General features: G+C 43.5%; 1 protein-coding gene across 1 annotated transcript in view; it reads right to left on the minus strand.

Moving 5' to 3' along the window:
* Window positions 1–5,609: 5,609 nt before the first annotated feature.
* The window catches only part of ONECUT3 (one cut homeobox 3), a 70,200-nt gene continuing 53,250 nt past the window's right edge, over window positions 5,610–22,559 (minus strand). The window contains exon 3 of the mRNA XM_060785751.2: window positions 5,610–11,173. Within this exon, the coding sequence (XP_060641734.2) occupies window positions 10,881–11,173 (293 nt within the window). The 3' untranslated portion in view covers window positions 5,610–10,880. The remainder of the gene's footprint in view (window positions 11,174–22,559) is intronic.

A 22,559-nucleotide genomic window follows, 5' to 3' on the forward strand; every position in this document is an offset into this window, starting at 1 on the left:
AAAAACAAAAATAATCACCCAAGAGCAGAGCATTCGGAAGTGGGAACCGGGCCCCAAACGAACCCCAACAAACATCGCTGCATTTCCTTTTCCTGATAAAGTGCCCAACACATGAGTCAATATTTTCAAAAGAAATAGTAACTGGAAAAATGTCGCCCGGAACAAACGTTTTTGGGAACGAACAAAAGTCAGGAAATTACAGGAAAACCACAGCCTGTCAACATTCAAATGAAACTGCTGGGTCCACAGTAACAGTGCACCACATCGAACCTCAGAAGTCAAAACTTGGGGGTGCTTCTACACTAGGATGCAGTTTGACCTCGCTTTAACTGCCATGGCTCAGTGCTGTGGAATTATGGGGCTTGTATTTTGGTGACACTGTGGCACAGCGGGTTAAACCGCTGAGCTGCAGAACTTGCTGATTAAAAGATTGGTGGTTCAAATCCGCAGGATGGGGTGAGTTCCCGCTGTTAGCCGCAGCTTCTGCCAACCTAACAGTTTGAAAATATGTAAATGTGAATAGATCAATAGATACCGCCCTCAACGGGAAGGTAACGACACTCCATGCAGTCATGCCAACCACATGAACTTGGAGGCATCTATGGACAACGCCAGCTCTTCGGCTTAGAAATGGAGATAAGCAACTCCCCCTAGACTTAATGTCAAGGGGAAACCTTTACCTTTTTACTTTGGCGAGATGCAAGCACTCTTTGGTAGAGAAGGCAAACGACAACACCTTGGGCAACTACCGCTCTCCAGACTCTGTAGCTTTGAGCCATGGCAGGCAAAGTGGGGTCAAACTGCATTTGTTCCACAACGTAGATGCAAACCCAAGGTCAAACTCAGGGCGTCAACATTGGGTTAGGTTTTAGCTTGGTTTTTAGTAACCAGATTCAAATTTAGCTGATCATCATTCCACTCTGGAGCGAAAATTCAAACTTGTACAAATAGGAAATGTTGTTTTTTATCAATTTGCTCGGTTTCATAGTTCAGGAGTCATTCTTGCCCCATAATAAACAATTGCTCCAAACCCAGGCGTTTGCAAAACCCGGGGCCATTTCCAAACGTGGGAACTATTTCTCAGATGGGATTCGCCTCTTCTTTTCCCCTTCCTTCCTTCCTTCCTTCCTTCCTTCCTTCCTTCTCAACATGATTCCAAGCTGCATCAATAGGATGATAGCATCTTGATTGGTTTAGTGTCTAAACTTAATTCAGGATGGAAAAGTAACTATTGCTAAGATTTTATGGTTGGGATTTTCTCTCTTCTATTTTGATCCTGCAATAACTTAGAAATGCAGCTCTCACTTTGGAAGGAAAGATTTCTACAGTCTCCAAAAAGAAGTCCTTCCTTCCTCCCTCCCACCCTTCCTATACGATTCTAAGCTTCATCAATAGAACCAGAGTGCCAAATCAAGGAAAGACCTAGTACTCTTTGATTCCATGTTGCTCGGACCGGATGACGAAAATGTAGGGATGTGCGAAATGGCAGAAATCCGTTTTAGTTTTGTTTTCGTTTCAAATTTTGGGTGCCCTTCCTCCCCCATTCTGCTTTCGGGAAGATCCTATGGAGTGCCATAAACAGGGTTCAGTCCTTGACCCGGTTCTTTATTAATGTCTTAGAGCAGGCATGGGCAAACTTCAGCCCTCCAGGTGTTTTGGACTTCAACTCCCACAATTCCTGACCTCAGGCCCCTTCCTTCCCACCCTCCAGCTGCTTCCTGGCTTCAGGCCCTTTCCGTTTCCCCCTCAGCTGCTTAAGGAAGGGGCCTGAGGCCAAGAGTTGTGGGAGGGCCGAAGCTTGCCCATGTCTGACTTAGAGGAAGGGTGAGAAGGCATGATCATCAAGTTTGCGGACGGCACCAAATTGGGAGGGAGAGCCAATACTCCAGAAAACAGGAGCAGACTTCAAAAGATCTTCACAGATTAGAGAGGTGATTGGCCAAAACTCACAAAATGAAGTTGAACAGGGACGAATGCAAGATACTCCACTTAGGCAGAAAAAAGGAAATGCAAAGAGACAGAATGGGGGATGATGCCTGGCTTGACAGCAGGATGTGTGAAAAAGATCTTGGAGTCCTCATGAACATGAGCCAGGAATGTCATGCAGTGGCAAAAGCAGCCAATGGGATTTTGGCCTGCATCAATAGGAGTCTAGTGCCTAGATCTAAGGAAGTCACGCTCCCCCTCTATTCTGACTTGGTCAGACCACACCTGGAATCACACTGTGTCCAATTCTGGGCACCACAATTGAAGGGACATGTTAACAAGCTGGAATGTGTCCAGAGGAGGGCGACTCAAATTATCAAAGGTCTGGAGACCATGCCCAATGAGGAGTGGCTTAAAGAGCTGGGCATGTTTAGCCTGCAGAAGAGAAAGCTGAGAGGAGACACGATGAGGGCCATGGATAAAGAGGTGAGGGTAAGTCATATGGAGAAGGGAACAAGCTTGTTTGCTGCTACTCTGGAGACTAAAACATGAAACAATGGCTTCAAAGGACAAGAAAGGAGATTCTACCTGAACATTAGGAAGAACTTCCTAACTCTGAGAGAAAGAGAGAGAGAGAGCGCAGTTCAGCAGTGGAACTCTCTGCTCCAGAGTGTGGTGGAGGCTCCTTCTTTGGAGGGTTTCATATAGAGGCTGGATCACTATTTGTCGGGGGGGGGGGGCTTTAAGTGCTTCTTGGCAGGGGGTTGGACTGGATGGCCCATGAGGTCTCTTCCAGCTCTAGGATTCTATGATTCTATGAAATGAAAACAGAACTCTGGATCCTGAATTACAAATCTGAATTCTCTCTCCTCCTAATCTCACCAAGGATCATCCCGAAAACAGAATGAAAACCAAATGGATTTCGGCTGGTTTGCACATCTCTACTAAAATAGCCAAAGGCCTGAGAACTATGAATCCCTCTGAGAAGCAGTTTAAAGGGCTGAGAATGTTTACCTTGGAGAAGAGACGGCTCAGAGAGGGCATGATAGCAATGTTTGAAAGGCCATTCGAAAGATCCAGAAACCAATTCAAAGTGAGAATGCCTCACTTTGGATTTGGAGCTATCCAAGGTTCTGAGTTGGGTTCAATTGAGCATTTCAGTACATTGGAAAGCTCCCTCCAAGTTCAATGACACTGGGGCACACAATCCTGAGCTTGCTTTCTGTCTGCCCTTGGACTCCTTCACATTGCAAACATGTTAATGCTTTGGACCCAACCTCATTGTTATGGTTGGCTCAAACTCTTGGTTCCAAATGTAATACCGTTTTGTCTACTCTGCTGCTCCCCGAGGCTCTAGGGTTGAGATCTCTCCCATTCCTACCTGAAACCCTTCCCTAAATAACCTACGATTCCACAGTTCTGGAGGAAACCCCGAATGTCGGACTATTGGCTCAGTATTGCTTGCTCTGACCGGCAGAAGCTGTCTAGGATCCCAGAAGGAAGGGTCAACTTGAGGGAATGGACCTTGGGTTTCTCTTTTGTTTGCACTTGGAGCTTCTCTCAAGGACTCGAAACACAACCCTGAACCCCGGGGACGCAAAGATTTCTGGAAATGCAGAAAAATGCCAAGTTGCCTCCGCTGGACTAAGGACCGTCCAAACCAGCTCGAAAACCTCACAGTTTGGAAAATATTTCAGGACTTTTTTTTGGCCTTGTTTCCCCTCCAAAGATGGCACCTGTGTTTTGAGCCACGCTGGAGGAGAAACTGGATTAACGGTTTACATGGAGAGAGAGATATTATAATATAATATGTAAATGATTGTCTCTCTTGTCTCTCTTCTGAATAAGTGGAAAGCCAAGACAAGTATTGCTGGGTTTGTCGGAAAGGCAGAAGAGCGGAGGTTAGGATTGGGGCTAGCTTGGGCAAAACTCTGGATGTTGTGGGCGAAAAATGCCAAAAAGTGCGACTTTTCGGTGGAAAGAGAAAGCCTGGATCCCATCAATGAACTGTTTATTTCCATCCCCATCCCATTAAAATAACCACAAAAGCATTTGTGTTGTCTCATGTTATCACCCAATGGAACTCCTCCACAGTTTTGTATCCAAAAATGTCATATTTTCACAATTTTGTCAAATTTCTCAGTATTTTGGATACAAAATTGTGGCGGTCCATGAAGGGATTACATTGGAGGAGATACCTAGGGAGGCCTTCTCCCTCGTCTCCAATCCATCCAATTTAAACGGGATTCGGGGTATTGTTCTTTTCCTGAAATTTTCTTGGGACTCGATCTCCCAGAATTCTTGGGAAATTTAGTCCAAAATTCTTTGGAAACAATGTTGGAGAAGTTCGTCTCAAAGATCTTCTTACCCAATATGAGTTTTGCTTCTGTGGGATTTGTTTTACAATTTGGTCCAATTCCCTGACATTTTGGATACAAAGTTGGGGAGGAGGTCCAGGGAGACCCATCCTAGGATTGCATTGGTGGACATACCTAGGGAGGCCTTCTCCTTCGTCTCCAACCCATCCAACTTAGTGCTTAAACAGGATTTGGGGTATTGTTTAGAGGTGTGAGAATCCGTTCTGTTTTCATTTTGTTTTCACTTCGAATTTCAGGTGCTTCCCATTCTGTTTTTGGGAAGATTCTGGAAGATTAGGAGGGGGGCCATTCGGACTTGTAATTTGGGTTCTGGAGTTCTGTTTCAATTTTGTGAAGAATCTTCCTGAAGGAAAGGGGTCACGGTAGCACAGCGGGTTAAACTGCCAGCTGCAGAAGATATTGCCAACCAGAGGGTTGGCAGTTCAAAGCCGTGGGTTGAGGTGAGCTCCCACCATCAGCCCTAGCTTCTGCCTACCTAGCAGTTCAAAAATAGTAATGTTTTTGACTTCCTGACTGTGAGAGCCGTTCAGCAGTGGAACTCTCTGCCCCGGAGTGTGGTGGAGGCTCCTTCTTTGGAAGCTTTTAAACAGGGGCTGGATGGCCATCTGTCAGGGGTTATTTGAATGCAATATTCCTGCTTCTTGGCAGGGGGTTGGACTGGATGGCCCATGAGGTCTCTTCCAACTCTTTGATTCTATGATTCTATGATTCTAATGTGAATAGATCAATAGGTACCATTTTGGAAGGGAGGTAAAAGGCGTCCATGCAAACATGCTGGCAATTCGTTCAGGAAGGCGTCCACAGACAACAGACTCCTTGGCATGGAAAATGGAGTAGGAGCACCTCCCCATGGCTGGAGTTGAGCACAGCCTCCAGATGCTGGAAATGAAAAGGGGGAAACCTTTGCCTCTGTCTACGTACTGTCTGTCTTTGTTGTTAATTGTATAACGGCATTGAATGTTTGCCATATATGTTTCTGTAATCCGCTCTGAGTCCCCTTGGGAGGATTGAGCAGAATATAAATAAAGTATATTATTTTATTATTATTATTATTAAAATAGACTGGGGGTGGCGGGGGGATGGACCTGGGACAGAATGAAAACAGAATGGATTACACACCCCTAGTATTATTCTCTTGTCCTGAAATTTTCCCCAATGTCGGTCCTCTGGATATTTGGGACCCGATCTCCCAGAATCCTTTCCTGGGTCACATGGGAAATGGAGTCCAAAATGCTTGGAGCACCAACTTTGGAGAACAACATCTCAAAGATGTGGATTTTTTGGGGGGGGGGGAGGGGAGGATATAACAGCATTCTCTTCCCAGTGAAAAATTCAACCTCCTCCATGAAAATTTCCTTTGTTTCCAAATTGCAATAACGTAAAACTTCTGTCAAGCATCTGCGACAAGGGATGGCCAAAGAGGCCGTTGAGAGTTGAAATTTGAGAAAAAATTCATTTCAGAAAGATCAGGATTGCACAATTGCAGCAAGCTAAGCTCAATCCTCCAACCTGGCAACTTTTCAATATGGAGCTCTCTCTCTATTGGTTTATCAAAACACTGACGGAACCAAAACAAGGGAAGATGACCGAAAAGGGGAAAGCGAACAAAAAGACAAAGAAATGCCCACAATCATATGCAACGCATGGGTCCATGCACAGACCTCCGAGTCGAAAGGAAATCTCGTCGGACGAAAAACACACCAAAAAAGTCTCCTCCCCGCTGGACCCACCCCCTCCCGATAATTATTACATTACTTCAAGAAAGAGTATATTTATATATATATATTTTCCATTTCCATGCATAAATCAAATTTCCGATTTCGTCCTCTTTTTTTGGTCTTTTTTTTTAACCTTCTTAAATTACATTTGAACACGTAAAACACATATAATAAATACTCTCAATAAGACGCGACTAAGCAGGGAAAAAAAGAAGAAACGAGAACGCATCCCCCCCAAAGCGAAAGAGTCTCCTTGGTGGGATTTCTTTGGAAAGGTTTCAATACGAAATCTGTAAGCTCCAACGAACCTTCATTCTCTCGCGCGCGCTCTCCCTTTCTCATTCTCTCTCTTGTTTCTTTAGAAAACAAAAAACCGTGAAACTAACCAGTTTTAACTTCCTCCTCCTTCTCAAACATTCAATACGTCTCCCATTTTGAGCATGTCAACTTCATACCAACATGCCGTCTTCTGCAAAAATTATAATTTAACAGTATAAAGCTTCAAGTTGCAAATTCCAAAAACTAGCTAAGTAATTATCATCATCATCATCATCATTTTTTTTCATCACATAAACTATACATTAAATATTTTGAGGTATTTCAGAGAGCATTGTCAAAGACTTGCCTGGTGTGTGCTGAAGAGAGAAATGGGGTAAGGATCCCTTGGTTTTGTTTGGTTCATTCATTTTTATTTTTATTTTTCTCTCCTGAGTGGAGAATATCTTTGGTATCAAACTAGCCATTTGGGTGTTGGGTAGAAAAAAAACCCCACAGAGACAGGGAAGGTGGGTAGGTGAGAAGTTCTTCAATCCCTTGACATTAACAAGAAATACAGCATTTGTACGCGTTAATATCAGAATTGGCGAATGGACAAACGGAACTGGAGAATGGACAGGCTTCAGCACAGCAGGTTAACCGCCAGCTGCAGTAAATTTTTCCATCTGAAAGGTTGACAGTTCGAAGTCTGGGACAGGGTGAGCTCCTGGCCTTTAGCCCAGCTTCTGCCTACCTAGCAGTTTTGAAAACAGCAATGTGAGTAGATAAATAGGTACCGCTTAAGCGGGGAGGTACTTAAGGCACCCATAAGGAAATGCCAGAAAAATGCCAGCGATTCGATCAAGGAGGAACTTTAGGAACAAAAGCTTTTTGGCAGGGAATGAAGAGCGACAGCACCCCCCGTGGCCGGGACCGAGCACAGCCTCCAAGATGCTGAAGATGGCAAAGCCTATATAGACACCTCTACCTATGTACAGTTGTCTTTCTTGTCAGTGTATAACGGCATTGAATGTTTGCCATATATGTGTTTTGTGGTCTGCTCTGAGTCCCCTTCGGGGTGAGAAGGACGGAGTATAAATACTGTAAATAAATAAATAAATAAATAAATATTCTCCATTTTGTCCAAACTGATATCTCGGATTGGGATTTCTAGTTGTACATGTGGGTCAACCATATATAAATCAAAATATGCACAAGGCGTGTGCTTCCGTATATCTGTTGGAGGGGGAAATATTACTCCTTGGATGGGTAAAGGGATTGGAAAATTGGGTACAGGAAAGCAAAGAAGGGGAGTACAGGGGTGTAATTCTCTGCCCCATCACCCAATGGCTACAAAATTCACCAGAATCGATCTGATTCGGAGAACTGAGGTAATACAGGACAGAAAACCATGGAAAGGGAATGGTTTTGCACACCTTTGGTTCAAGAACAAGGCACTCATCTTCTCACACTCTAACATTCATATTCTCTCTTTCCTTCTCTCTCTCTCAGCTTTGGATGGTTTGGATCACACTAGAAATGGATGCTTATAGGGAACATTGGTTGTATGAGTGTGCTGTTTCCAGCACAAACCAGGCAAGGGGAACAAAATCTTTGGTATCAGGTGTGATTTTCACATCACAAAAAATTCGAAAACTCAAGTGAGGTAGCCTATATTTTTCTGGTTCTCACTAAAAATGTCTTTGCATGGTAGTTCGTGCGAACTCTCTTATTTTTTTTCTTCTCTTGTCCGTCGGGTGTTCATCTCATCGGGAATCGGGTCCCGGTATTTCGCTTTTCTTTCTTTCTTTCATCTTTTTTTCCCCCAGTGGCTTCACAGTCCTCAAAGACTACACACAACCAGGGACGGGAATCCACTGGGTCCTTCTCCATTGTCCATGAGCATCAACACATCACAACAAGACAAAAAGACACAGTGGGGCGAGGGACACTTGGTGGGGAAGTGGAAACTCCAGGAGAGGAGACACAATCTGGAAGGGAAGGATATCTTTTCGGTTTGGGTTTCGACATTCCCTCCCATTCCCTCCTCTCCTTTTCCTTCTTTTTAAAATATTATTTGGCAAAACGTACCTTGGCATTTGTGACAATCCCTCTTCCAGCTCTTTCTATTGTCCACTTGGCTGGACCAACCATTTTTCCCCCACCTTAAAAGAAAAGAACAATCTCCCAAACCCTGATTGGCCAGACCCAATAGCCTAGATTGGGGCAAACAAACAAAACTTGTTGGGGTTTTTTTGTGAAGTTAATGAGAGGTTTGTTTAATTGCTTCCTTCCTCCTTTCGAATTCAGTGGTTCATTCCATTGCATTCTTTTCCTCCTTTGCCGCCTCTTCCTCCTCCTCCTTTTCCATTCACAGCAATCTGTTTCTGGATGCATTATCCTCCATGTAATCTGTCCATAAGCTCTTGTACCCGCATCAATGTGAGAGTGTTCCACTAAAAAGCAACCACACAGCCCAAAACGATTCCCACATTTATAACATGGAGCTGAGATGGACATCGGGAGGACGTCTATGGACGACGAAAGCTCCTCGGCATGGAAGATGGAATGACAGCACCCCCTGTGGCCAGAGTCAAGCACAGCCTCCAGATGCCAGAAATGGAAAAAATGGGGAAAGCCTTTACCTTTGTTTATGTATTGTCTGTCCTGTTAATTGTATAACTGCAGTGAATGTTTGCCATATATGTGTTTTGTAATCCGCCCTGAGTCCCCTTGGGGAGATAGAGTGGAATATAAATAAAGTATCGTATTATTATTCTCAGTCTGCTTTTCCTTCAGCCTTTCCATGAAATGTGGGCTGGAAACTCTGCCATGAGAATGACTCGTCTGACTGATCATCTCTTTCTTTTTCATTTATCTTTTGGGCCCAGAAACACTTGATTCTCCAGCTTCACCACATACCTGTCATCTACTTCTTGCTTTCTCTTTTTAAAGGCAGGCTGTTTCTTGGGCATTTCTCGTATGTTGCTGTTGAGACGATTATCCTTGGGTTGGGTTGCTCGGAGACGGTTGGGAATGGGTGTTATGTTTCCATTTAGCATCCTTCTTTCCACACTCAAAGTAGGCCAACATATCCATTTTATGATTAGATGCAGCCCTCCTATATCCAGTTTCGATCATAACTATTCTTTCTTAGTTTTCTTCACTTTTTTTGTTAACGAAGACAAGAGAAAGAGGCAAGGAGTGAGGTTTAAAGATATTCTGGGAGGAGGCGGATGGGATAAAGCCAGTTTGGAGCTGCAATGAAACCACGGTTGAATGGAAGGTCAATGTCCAGGAAAGAAAGCCAAACTCTTACTCTTTCTTTCCTTTGATTTCTTTAAAGCTTTTTTAAAATACCCGATTCATGTACCTAAAATGTGCTTCATGACCCGCTTTATCTCTAGGTGACACAGTGCAACTAGGTTTGGAACCCCCCTGCTAATGATTCAAAGGGGGAGAAGAGGGGGTATCTTTCATTCAAAGAGTTTCTTCTTCTTCTTTTTCATCCCCCTTCACACTTTGGCTTGGAATTCCTTTGAGAGGAATTGTCGAAGAACAAGGAGTCTTCTCTTGGATTGTGTGTTGTTTTGGAGAATTGGGACCGTGCGTCTTTTTGGTCAGTTTGGGTGATGGACTTGGTAACAGATTTTCATGGGAAGCAGTTCTTTGAAAGGGAGTGTTTTAGAGAATGAGATGTGAGCAAGAAGATCAGAGGAGATGTTTGTGAGGACAGTATGGTGATGTTGAGATGGTGGTCTGCCATGCCATTCCCCTACTGGGATCATGAATAGGGGAACAACATTGCCTTGCGGTATGTGAAATGCCACATCCATATGTGCCACAAATTTACATTTGTCAGCTACAACCAATTGTTCTCAATGGGATGGCAAGGGATTCCCACTCGACTCAGTTGAATGCCTTTTCGGCTTTGCATCAGTGATTTAAACGAGAGGGAGAAGGGCAAGTCATGGGATGTTTTAGGCCTGATGGATGTCACCAAACGCAAGACACGTTGTGCTTATGGTCTTGCTAATGTCAATACAACTGTAACAGCAAAAAAGGAAAGAGGGCAAGTGTTTAAAGCTCATAAAGCCAAATGGGAAGGAGGTATATAAATATAACAATCCCATAGTTTCTTGCCTTCCTCCAGTGAAATTTTAGGTGCTGGGGTGTGTTTTAAGGCATACATTGCACACTTGCTTTGTAGGTCATTGACTTTGGTTCCAATCATGACAACTTCAGAATAAGATTACGCAGAATAAGGTCTGGAACTGGAATGGTTTCTTATTTAGGTCACTGCCTCCCACACCCGATATGAGCTAGGATTTTATGGAGAGGAGGCATTTCTCAACGAACGCCAAGGTTTGGAAGGATTGGCTTGTGAGATGAGAGGGCGAGGAAATGCTCCCCAAAACCAGTTGTCAATGTCAAAGCTAGACGCACCACGCACCCATTGTGGATGTGGAATGGAGTGTGGATATGGTTTGTTAGTCCCTTGATGTGCATGTGAAGTTCATGCATGAAGGAGATGGGAATGAGCTCTATGGTGTGGAATCAAGGGAAGAAGAGATGCAGAGGTGAGGGGATGTTGAGGGGCAGATCATGCTTTGGAAAAAGTGCTCGTCGAGGAAGAAGGGACCCCGGGGTTGCCGCTGGGCTCCTCCTGCCAACGATTCATACACCGCCGGCGGGCGTTCATGAAGAAGTTGCTGACAGTGTTGAGCTCCAGGCCCAGCTGCTGCGAAATGGTCATCTGCATCTCCTTGGACGGGCGCTTGTTCTCCTTGAAGATGGCAATCAGGGTGCGGCGCTGGAGGTCCGTGAAGACCAGGCGCTGCTTCTTGGGCTGCAGGTTCCGGTCCTTCTGCTGCTCCTGCTCTTTGCGCTTGCACGCTGCATGCCGTTGCCAAGAAATAGGCAATAAAAGGGGAAGGGAGGAGGGGGAGAAGAAGAAGAAGACGGCCATGAACACAATGACAATCTCAGCAACGGTCCAACTACTTACTCTCCCTTCCCACCAAAGAAGGAGAAATGCAATGTGTTTGGCCCTTGGGCTAAACACCAAACCGAATGCATTCACGAGGACTAGAAGAATCCTCTGTGTCTCCCTGTCTCCTATGAAAGCTGAGAGGTCCAGGAAGCAGAATAAAAACTGCAATTAATTCTACATTCATGGACCTGTTATCAATTAGTAGGGCTTCACCTAAATCTCTGATTGGCTATACCCCGTCAGATCATAACTCTCATGGCTGTACTTTTTGCATTTTATTTCCATCTAGGTTTTTAAATTTTGAATAGGTTTTAATGGATTTTAACGGTGAATTTTTAAAAATACTGCTTATATTTAATTCTGTTTTAATATTTGCATATTTGTATATTTTAAATTGTATGTGAATGCTATTATGTTAAGCCACTTTGAGTCTCCTCAATTAATTAATTAATTAATTAATTAATTAATAATACTTTCAGATACCTACTGGAATCCCTGATTGGCTATACCTTGTTGGATAATAGCCCTGATTGGCTATATTATACTTTCAGATAACAATAAGTATTTTACTTTATTTCCATCCAGGACTACCCAAGTTTATACAAGTATTACAAAATGGAGCAAAAATACCACTCAGATATATAGTGGCCTCCCCATTCATAATTTCCAAAGAAGAAGGGGAGTAACATCTAGGTCAGCAGTTCTCAACCTGTGGGTCGCGACCCCTTTGGGGGTCGAACAACCCTTTGACAGGGGCTGGAGGAAGAAAGAGGAAGGAAGAGGCACTCCAAGGTGGGGTCCCCCTTTTTCCATCCCTCCCCCTCCTGTTCCTGCAGGGCAATCTGTCAAACTCACCTTGCCTTTCTGCCCTTCTTTCCCTCCCTCCCTCCTCCTTTCCCTCCTTGCTTCCTCCTCCAGTGCCTCCTGACTTCACTCAGTTCCTGCCCAGTGGTGGTGGCAGCCATGCCACCCCCGCTGCTTCGGAAGCGAGGAAAAACTGGCTTCTCCAACTTTCTGGCTGTTTCCTCCTCTTCCCTGGTAGGAAGCAAGGTGGCACCAGGACAGACATTGCAGTCTAGTCGCTTCCTTCTTTTGGCACCTTTAACCTGATGATTTTTTAAAAATTACAAAACTAAGCAGTATTAAAAAGCACCTCTAAATAGAGTATTTCTGGTCGTTGTCAGATGACACCCAGGAATATTTCTGTATTGGTTGTTGTCCACCTTGAATCCCTTGGGCGAGAAAGTTAGGATAGAAATAATAATAGTAATTATTATTATTATTATTTCTATAATCATTATGATAGAAATAATAATAAATAATAATAATAACTATTATTATTTTGATCCAACCTTCCTCTCATTATTATTATTACAAATTGTTTTTGTGATTCATCACTATGCTTTAATTCTGTTCAGTTTGTAACAATGAAAATACATCCTGCATATCAGATATTTACATTACGATTCATAACAGTAGCAAAATTACAGTTATATAGGTAGCTACTCCTCTTTTCTTAACAGTGTCCGGTGCAATGTGGACTTGGACTAATTTTTAAAATGTGTTCAGATTTATATTTGGTTTTTTGGTTTTTTTATGTGGGTTTCCTGAATAGCTATAACATCTGCCTCTGATAATGTTAGTTATTGAAATATTTTTTTCCTTTTCTTTGGTGAGTTAAGTCCATTGGCATTCAGTGATAGTATTTTTAGTGTCCTCATTGCAAAGGTTCTAGAACACTAGAACACACATTGAAATTACAATTATGAAGTAGCAACAAAAATAATTTTGTGGTTGGGGGTCACCACAGCATAGTTCCTCGTGTTGTATTAAGGGGTCGTGGCATTAGGAAGGTTGAGAACCACTGATCTAGGTAAACTTACTGGTGTTGGTGTGTTTTATACTTCTAAGAACTACCAATCGCTCTTCCTCATCATCCTTATTGTTGTTGCTGTTGTTGCTGTTATTGTTGTTATTATTGTTATTATTATTATTATTCTGATATGTCCTGGAGCTTTTGCTTCCAACCCGCCTCCCAGACCCAGTCCTGGACTACATCTCCCATCACCCCAAGCTGGCCTCTGATTGGCCTTAGCAATCGAAACCCCCGACAGATGAATGAAGAACCTACCCTATGACCATCAGATGCTTGCAAAGAAAACAAAACAAAAATAAACCTTTTTGGCACATGACAATAAAAAAATAAATAATAGTTCTTTCTTTCTACCAACATTTCTGAAAGGAAACAACGAGATAGATTTGCAAATCAGAGCTAATTTCAAAAAGTATTGTTCCCACCCTCTTTTTTGCATAAAACCTTCTAGGAAAACAGTAATATAACCCCTCCATTAAACAAATACATATATACACATAATAAAGTGAAAATATGTATGTGTGTGTGTGGCTGGGGTGTCCACTTACACAGACAAGCTCCTGGTTCCAAAAACAGCTATGGTTCCCACTCCTCAGGAGACACCAAAGGCCCTCCCTCCAATGACATTGCAGGTTATAGCGAGCACTGTAAACATGTACAAGAGTCCTGCCATGGTCCTCCACAAACAACACATTGCCCACCACCCAAGTGAAGGCTTTCATGCAGGGACAATTCCATCCTAGATTTTATGTGTTTCCTTCACTACAGACATTCTAGGGTTTCTTTCTCACTCCACTGGTGTGGAATTTGCATGTCCCCACCCACTGCCTCTCCCTTAACCCTTTTCTATTCTTTTCTATGGCACACAGCAAAGAGAGGAATTGATCAGCAACTCGACATACTAGAGAGGTTTGGGGAGAATTCACCATGATTTATAGGAGTTGTAGATATTGGGATGTATAGTTCATCTGCAATCTAAGAACACTCTGAACTCCACCAGCGATGGACCTAGAACTAACTTGGCACACAGAACTTCCATAACAAACAAAAAATATTGGAGGTCTTTGAAGGGATTTAGAGGAGTTGTAGTTTACCTACATCCAGAGTGTACTATGAACTCAGACAATGATGGCTCTAGACCAAACTTGGCATGCATATCTGATGTGCCGACATTTGAATACTGGTGGGTTTTGAGGGAAATTGGACCGGACATTTTGGAGTTGTAGGTACTGGGGTGCATACTTCACCTGGAATTAATGAGCACTCTGAACTCCAACAAAGATGGAATTGGACCAAACTTGGCACACAGAGTCCGCACGACTAGCAAAAAATACCGAAGGTCTTTGGGGAAAATTCTCCTTGATTTGAGGGAGGTGTAGGGTACCCATAACCAGAGAGCACTGTGAACCAAAACACTAATGGATCTGGATCAAACTTGGCACACATACCTAATGTGTTAAAATTTGATTACTGGAAGGGTTTGGGGGGAACTGACCTTCCTTTCTGGGAGTTGTAGTTCACCCACAACCAGAGAAACTGTGACCTCCACCGATGATGGACCTGGACCACTCAGAACCCCCATGACTAACTCAACCTACTGGAGAGGTTTGAAGGGACTGACTCACCATAGAGGGAGTTGTAGTTTACCCTACAGCCAGAGAGCACACTGAACCCCACTGATGATTCATCTAGAGCAAACTTGACCAACATACCAAACTTTAAGTACTGATGGAGTTTTTCGGGGTTAACCTGGCAAGATGCAAGTTGTAGTTCACCCACAACCTTACGTGTTTGGCACAATTAAAATTGACTTTTTCAAATAACCTGGATAATGTCGGGTACCCAAGCTAGTGTGTGTGTGTGTGTGTGTGTGTATGTGTGTATGTGTATATGTATATGTATGTATGTGTGTGTATGTGTGTGTGTATATATAATGGTCGACATTGTGTGGAAAAGGCATTAATACGGCATGCTGTTACTGTGAAAAAGTATTTGCCATGAAAAAAAATCATACCTTTTTTTCTCACCAATAAAGTACCGGAGTGTGAAAATTATTGGGAAAAGCATGATTTGAAACATCATCGACACCGCCGCCTTTGAAATCACTCAACCCTTATTGAAATGAACCATTTGGAGATCTATTTCCCTGAATATGACCTCGCTTTTGTTATGGCTGGGGAGGAGTGCATTCCTTTTGCCTGCAAACTCCTAAACGCTGCCCTTTGCATCCTTCATCCTTCAACCCTTCATAGGAAATCTGAGAGAAATCCTCCCATTCCTTTTCTAAAAGGGGAGGGGAGGGGAACGTGAGTGCCGTCTGAAAACGACGGTTGGCCGTTCGATATAATTACAGCTCCACCGAGAAGGAATCGATCGCGGCTGTAGTCAGATCTATATTCAGAGCAGCACCAACACTGTAACCGGCAGCGTCCTTTCATATTTCTCCGTCCCCTGCAGACCCCTAGGAGCGATATATGCAAGCACAAGCCTTTTTTCATTGAAGCCGGACAGTAAGCAAAGGGCCCTGTTGGAAAGAACAGCCTCACTGTCTTCATGTCATCATCGCACACGTCTAGATCCCACCTAAACCTTAGAAAGAACTTTCCTGATGAAATACGTGAATCTTGGAATCTGGTGGAGTCTCCTTCTCTAAAGCTTCTGAAGCACAGGTTGGATGTTGGATGGCCATCTGTAGGGAGGGATTTGTTGGAGTCTGCCTGCAAGTCTAGAATTCTACAACCCTATTTCTCCATGAGCTCGCTAATGTCTATGAGGCTGGATGGACCATTGTTTGGGAGGGTTTTGATTGTGTTTTCCTTTAAGGGGTAGAATTGGATGGCCCTTGATATCTCTTCCAACTCAATGAGGCACAGAGGAGGTCTTTGGTTTCTCCTAGATCTAGGATTCTGTGATCCTCATTAATCGATTTGGAGAGGTCAGAAGGGTGACGGACTAAAGGTTATAGGAGAAAGTGCCGAAAAGAGTGGCCCCGATGACTAAGGAGACTCCAGTTCTGATGTCCCAAGTTCTGACTGGATGGATCTTGGTATCTCTTCCAACTCTAGGATTCTATTATTCTATCTATTGTTAGCCACCTTAAGTTCCCACGGGAAGAAAGATGAAGTATAAATAAAGATAATAATAATAATAATAATAATAATCTATATCCATAATAAAGTGAAAATATGTATGTATGTGTGTGGCTGGGCTGTCCACTTACAAAGACAGGCTCCCACTTCCATGAACAGCTATAGTTCCCACTACTCAGGAGACACCAAAGGCCCTCCCTTCCAATGACATTGCAGGTTACAGTGAACGCCATGAACATGCCCAAGAGCCCTGCCAATGTCTTCCACAAACACCATATTGCCCACCACCCAAGTTAAGGCTTTCATACTGGGACAATTTCATCCTAGATTTTATGTGTTTTCTCCACCACAGACATCCCAGTGTTTTTGACTCTCTCCATTGGTGTGGAATTTGCATGACCCCTCCCACTGCCTCTCCCTTAACCCTTTCCTATTCTTTTCTATGGCACACAGCAAACAGAGAAATTGATCAGCAACTCGACATACATTTGGGGATAATTTGTGATGTGTAGGAGTTGTAGGTACTGAGATGTATAGTTCACCTGCAATCTAAGAGCACTCTGAACTCCACCAACAATGGCACTGGAAGTAACTTGGCACACAGAACCCCCATGATCAACTAAAAATACTGGAGGTCTTTGGAGGGATTTCTAGGAGTTGTAGTTCACCTACAACCAGAGAAACTGTGAATGATGGACTTGGATCAAACTTGGCACACCTAACCACCATGACTAACTGAACCTACTGGAGGGGTTTGAGTGGAACTGACCTTCATTTCTGGGAGCTGTAGTTCATTTATGTCCAGAGACACTGTGACCACCACCGATTATGGATCTGGACCAAACTTGGCACACAGCACCCCCATGACCAACTGAATCTACTGGAGAGGTTTGAGGGGACTGACTCACCATGGTGGAAGCTGTAGTTTATCCTGCAGCCAGAGACCACAGGGACCACACCAATGATGCATCTAGAGAGCAAACTTGCCCAACATGACAAGCTTTAAGCATTGATGGAGTTTCAGGGGGTTAACCTGGCATGATGTGAGTTGTAGATCACCCACAACCTTATACATTTAGTAAAATAAAAAATGACTTCTTCAAATTACCTGGGCAACGTCGGGTACCCAAGCTAGTTTTATATAATAAAACTATCTGGACAGATCACGTAAGGCTAATCACTGCTTCTCAAACTGTAAAAACCCTGAGCTGCATGTTGGGTTCACAAAAAATCTGTCCAAATTAAAAGCTTTTGGAGCGCCACCTTGTGGCTGTTGTAGGCATTCCTCAAATCTGTTAGCATTGGCGGATTCTGCAGAACAGTGCTTTGTAAAAAAGGGAAATTCAGCCCATTTAGAGAGCTGATTTATTATTAGTATATGTTTGATTTCCTACCTCTTTTATATACCGATATACTCGGGGATCGTATGAGCTTCTGACACAGAAAAAGGTTGCATAAGGGAAATGTTGTGGCGCTCACCACAATGGACTGAATGACAGATATGTGATCTATGTAGAACCAACCACCTTTAAGTCCAATGCAAAAATCTTAGTTAATGCGGCATACATTGGGGGTAAACATTGTCAATGGGAAGGAATCCCCAAGCCTTTGGAAAAATGGGGACAGAGAGGGTCAGGATCCATTTGAGAGGGAAGTCAATGGGATTGAAACAGAGAGGGTTTTCGTATCCTGACCTCCTTTTTCTCCTTGAAATTGGAAGATGACAAAAACTCCTGAATAGCTTCTAAGGCAGGGACATATAATAGAGACAATCAAGATGCTGGTGGTTGATAGCGGGCCATTATCTCTCCCTGTGTGAGTCTTCACCGGTAACTGTTCCTCACACACAGATGGATTGGGAGGCGAGTCATTCTCCCGTTGTGTGTGTGTGTGTGTGTGTATATATATATATATATATACACACACAAACATCTGTGTATATGTGTTTGCAATCCCCTCCCCAGCAATCTGGAACCCGCAACCTATAATTTCCTCTCCTTTCCTCTTAGACTTAAGTGTTTTTTGGATTTGGATGCACATTGATCGTGGTTCAATGCACAGATCTGGGACAAGATGTGGACTGGAGCTTGTCCTCATTTTTTCCAGGAAAGAGGCATTAAAAACAGCATTTGGTGGGCATAAAAGGGGCAATGTGGATCACAGGCCCAGACACAAAGTTGGGCTTTTATGGGACCAATTTGGCCTTCCGATACAAAAATCTGTACTAGAGATCCTTGGTGGGTGGAGTTTCTGACTGTGTGGGTTGGGCTAGGAGTGGGCATCAGCTAGGGGGTGGGATGCATATTCAAGTGCTCCCCCAAAATAGTTAATGGGACAGCTTTCCACAGCTCAGGAGTTTGTGCGAAAAATTCACTTTTTTCATACACAAAATTAAAATTTCATGGGGTTGTTTTGTCCTCTTGCAGAAAATGGCTATTTGTTGTAGATTAGCCTGAGGCTCCTGAGGTTAATAGGTTCACTGGTGATTTAGAGAGGATTGTGGGATTTCGTGTGGGATTTCCTGGGTCTTGAAGTGATGAAGATTCAAGTCAGGGGAATGATGATTCTCTCTTTGAGAAATCTGACACAGAAAGTGTAGAGCTTCAAGGTAGGTCAAAGGAGCCAGAAACTGCAACATTAGATAAAGAGTCAGGCAAAGAGCTAAGTGATACAGAAGGCTCCCAAGAAAGAAAAAAAACACCTGGAGCTATGGAGATCAACAAAGGTCTTCATTTACAAAACAGAGCAGAAAATACCCATCATTGCTTAGAGTGATTGTGTGGGAAAGTTGGGGAAAGAAGTAATGGAAAATTGAATGGTTTCATGGGTGGGTATTATATTGCAGGTTGTTTACCTAAGGGTTAGTTCAGGCAACGTAGCATTCAAGTGAGAAGCTAGGCCTGAGTTCTCTGGTGCTTGTTTCAAATCAAGTCTCGGCTTTGGATTCAAGAATTCTGGGAGTTTCTATGTTCTTGTTTTTGGGGTTCCTGTTCAAGTTTTACTAAGCATACCTTTTGCTTGTGGACTTAAGTGCGACTTTGTGACTTTGGGCTATTCTAAGTCTGTATTATCTTTGGATCTGTAGGAGACATTTGGAATCCTGTTGGATTATCACCTATGCTAAACCTTCTTGGAATACACATCTATTTTCTTTATTCCTGATTTTTTTTCCTATACTTTTTAATGTGTTTCTACAATATATTCTGGACTCTTATGTCCTGCTTTGGTCCACATGAATGGGGCAATGAATCAACGGTGGGTTTTAATTTAAAACGACCTCCCTCCCCAAAAAATATTTGCCAAATTTGCAAACAACTTTACAGGGGGGAAATTCAGAACGAACTAAATAGAGAAGGGATCAAAACCAAGACATTCCAAGCCATTAATGAATAGGTCAAAGCCAGCTCCGATTAGCTAGAAACTGCATGAAATATATAGGTTCAGAATGTTATGCTGCTCCTGGCCACTAGGTGGTGTTATTTTAAATGGTGTATTTTAATATTTCGATAAATGTTTGTAATGTTTATGTATTGTATCCAGTAGGCCTGGGCGGTTTCGTTTCGTTAATTCGTAATTCGTTAATAATTCGTTAATTTTTTCAATTACAAAACGATAACGAACCATTCTGGAGCAATTATTAAAAAAAACGAATTTTTAAATACGTTTTGTAAATGCTTCGTATTTCGTTATTGTATTATTTATTTGGGGTTCTTGTACCCCGTCCTTCTCACCCCGAAGGGGACCCAGGGCGGCTTACAGTTATTTCGTTATTGTTCTGAGGTCGTTTCGTTATTATTTCCGCATGTCTGGGCCAGTTTTATGGTTTAATTAGTGAAAAAAATTTATAATATCACACCAACAGTCAAGAACAGAGGGAGAGGGAAGCTTCAGAAGTTTTTGGAGGTTTTTTAGTGTATTTCGCGGTCGCGTCCGCCATTAACGAATTGATTCGTTATTGTTTTGGAAATCAATTCATTAATTTTTTATCATTTACGAAATTTCGTAAATATCGAACTTTTTGAAAGGAAAAATTTGTAATTATTTTAAATAACGAAACGCAAAAACCCCCAAAAAACGAATCGATTTTAGAAACAAATTTTTCCGTTGTTACCCAGGCCTATTATCCAGGTATTGAATGTTTGCCGTGTATATGCTGTGCTCCGCTCTGAGTCCCCTTCGGGGTGAGAATGGCGGAATATAAATGTTTTAAATAATAAATAATAATAGATGGCAGTAGGCTTTTATATACAAACTCAGCACTTTTTTCCTACTACTATCTTCTTGTCCACTGAATACAGTAAGGCCCCCTTAAGTGCAGAACCCATATGGGGAGAAAAAATGGCCTCTCTAGGAATTTGTTAGGCCATCTATGTGGCTCTATGGTATCCCCCCCCCCCCCCCAAATACCTCTAAGTCCTCCAGGCTGTCTCAATGGTGTGCTGCATGTTGGGTAATTTAATGGTGTTCACTAGTATCCATGACTTTAGGTAACACAGATTTCTGCCCATGGAACAGTTTGTTGGAAATAAGGGAGGAAAGGAAAAAGAAATGAGGGTGGAAATGGGACTAGAGGAAGGAAGGAAGGAAGGAAGGAAGGAAGGAAGGAAGGAGGGAGGGAGGGAGGAAAAGGAACTGAGGAAGGAAGGAAGGCAGAAGAAAAGGAGAGAGGAAAAAGAACTGGAGAAGGGATGGAGGGGAAGAAAGAAAAGAGGGAGGGAAAGGGAAAGAGGAAGGAAGAAAGGAAGGTGGGAGGAAAAGGGGAAATGAAGAAGCAAAGAAGGAAGGGGAGGAGAGAGAATGGAGGGTGGATAAGGAACTGGAGAATGGAGGGGAAAAGGGAGGAAGGAGGGAAAGGGAAGCTGGAGAAAGAAGGAAAGAAGAAATGGAGGGAGGGAGGTGAAGGGAATAATAGTAGAGATGAAAAATCATGGTGGACAGAAGGTAAACAAACTCAATGGTGTAGAGGACAGGAACAAATGAAGATGGAAGCAAAGGAGGAAGAAGACAGGTGGAAAGAGAGGCGGGAAAGGGAAGAAAGAAGGAAGATGGGCCCCTGAAAAGAAACCAAGAGGGAGAGAAGGAGGACAGAGAAAGGACGAATGTTGAGCAGAAGAGAAGGGGAAAGGAAAGTTGGTGGTGTACCAGAGGAAGGAAGGAAGGAAGGAAGGAAGGAAGGAAGGAAGGAAGGAAGGAAGGGAGGGAGGGAGGGAGGGAGGGAGGGAGGGGAGAAGGAAGGAGAGAATGAAGCAAGGGGGAAGGAAGGAAGGAGAGAAGGAAGGAAGGAAGGAAGGAAGGAAGGAAGGAGGAGGGAAATAAACTTCAGAAGGAAATACTGCAGAAAGAAAGGAGGGAGGAAAAAGAATGGAAGAAGGGATGGAGAGGGGAGAAAGAAAGGAGGGAGGGAAAGAGGAAGGAAGAAAGGGAGGTGGGAGGAAAAGGGGAGATGAAGAAGGAAAGAAGGAAGGTGAGGAGAGAGAATGGAGGATGAATAAAGAACTGGAGAAGGGAGGAAAGAAGAGAGAGAGGCAGGAAGGAAGGAGGGAAAGGGAAGCTGGAGAAGGAGGAACACAGGGAAGGCATGAGGGAAAGGAAAGAATAGTAGAGAAGTAAAATCATGGTGGACAAGAGGTACACAAACTCAATGGCATGGAGGACAGGAGAAAAGGAGGATGGAAGCAAAGGGGGAAGAAGATGGGTGGAAGGAAAGGTGGGAAAGGAGCAAAGAAGGAAGAAACCAAGGAAAAGAGAAGAGCGGGAGGAGGACAGAGAAGACACGAATGTTGAGCAGAAGTGCAGGGGACAGGAAAGTTGGTGGTGGGCCAGAGGAAGGAAGGAAGGAAGGAAGGAAGGAAGGAAGGAGGGAGGGAGGGAGGGAGGGAAGGAAGGAAGGAAGGAAGGAAGGAAGGAAGGAAGGCTGGAATGGAGGAAGGGAGGGGAGACGATGGGAGAAGGAAGGAGGGGAGAAAGGAAGGAGAGAAGAAAGTAAAGGGAAAGGAAGGAGAGAAGTAAGGAAGAGAGAAGGAAGCAAGGAATAAAAGAAAAAAGGAGAAAAGGAAGGAGAGAAGGAAGGAGGGAAGGAAGAAGGAAGGGAGGAAGGAATGGAGGAAGGAGGCAGGGAGGCAGGGAGGAAAGAAGGAAGGGAGGGAGGGAGGGAGGAGGCAGGGAGGCAGAGAGGAAAGAAAGAAAGAAAGAAAGAAAGAAAGAAAGAAAGAAAGAAGGAAGGGAGGGAGGGAGGGAGGGAGGGAGGAAGGGAGGAAGGAGGCAAGGAGGCAGGGTGGAAAGAAGGAAGGAAGGAAGGGGGAAGGGAGAAGGAAGCAAGGAAGATCA

This window comes from Anolis sagrei, chromosome X, assembly GCF_037176765.1.
Source record: "Anolis sagrei isolate rAnoSag1 chromosome X, rAnoSag1.mat, whole genome shotgun sequence".
In the NCBI taxonomy this organism is placed as follows: Eukaryota; Metazoa; Chordata; class Lepidosauria; order Squamata; family Dactyloidae; genus Anolis; species Anolis sagrei.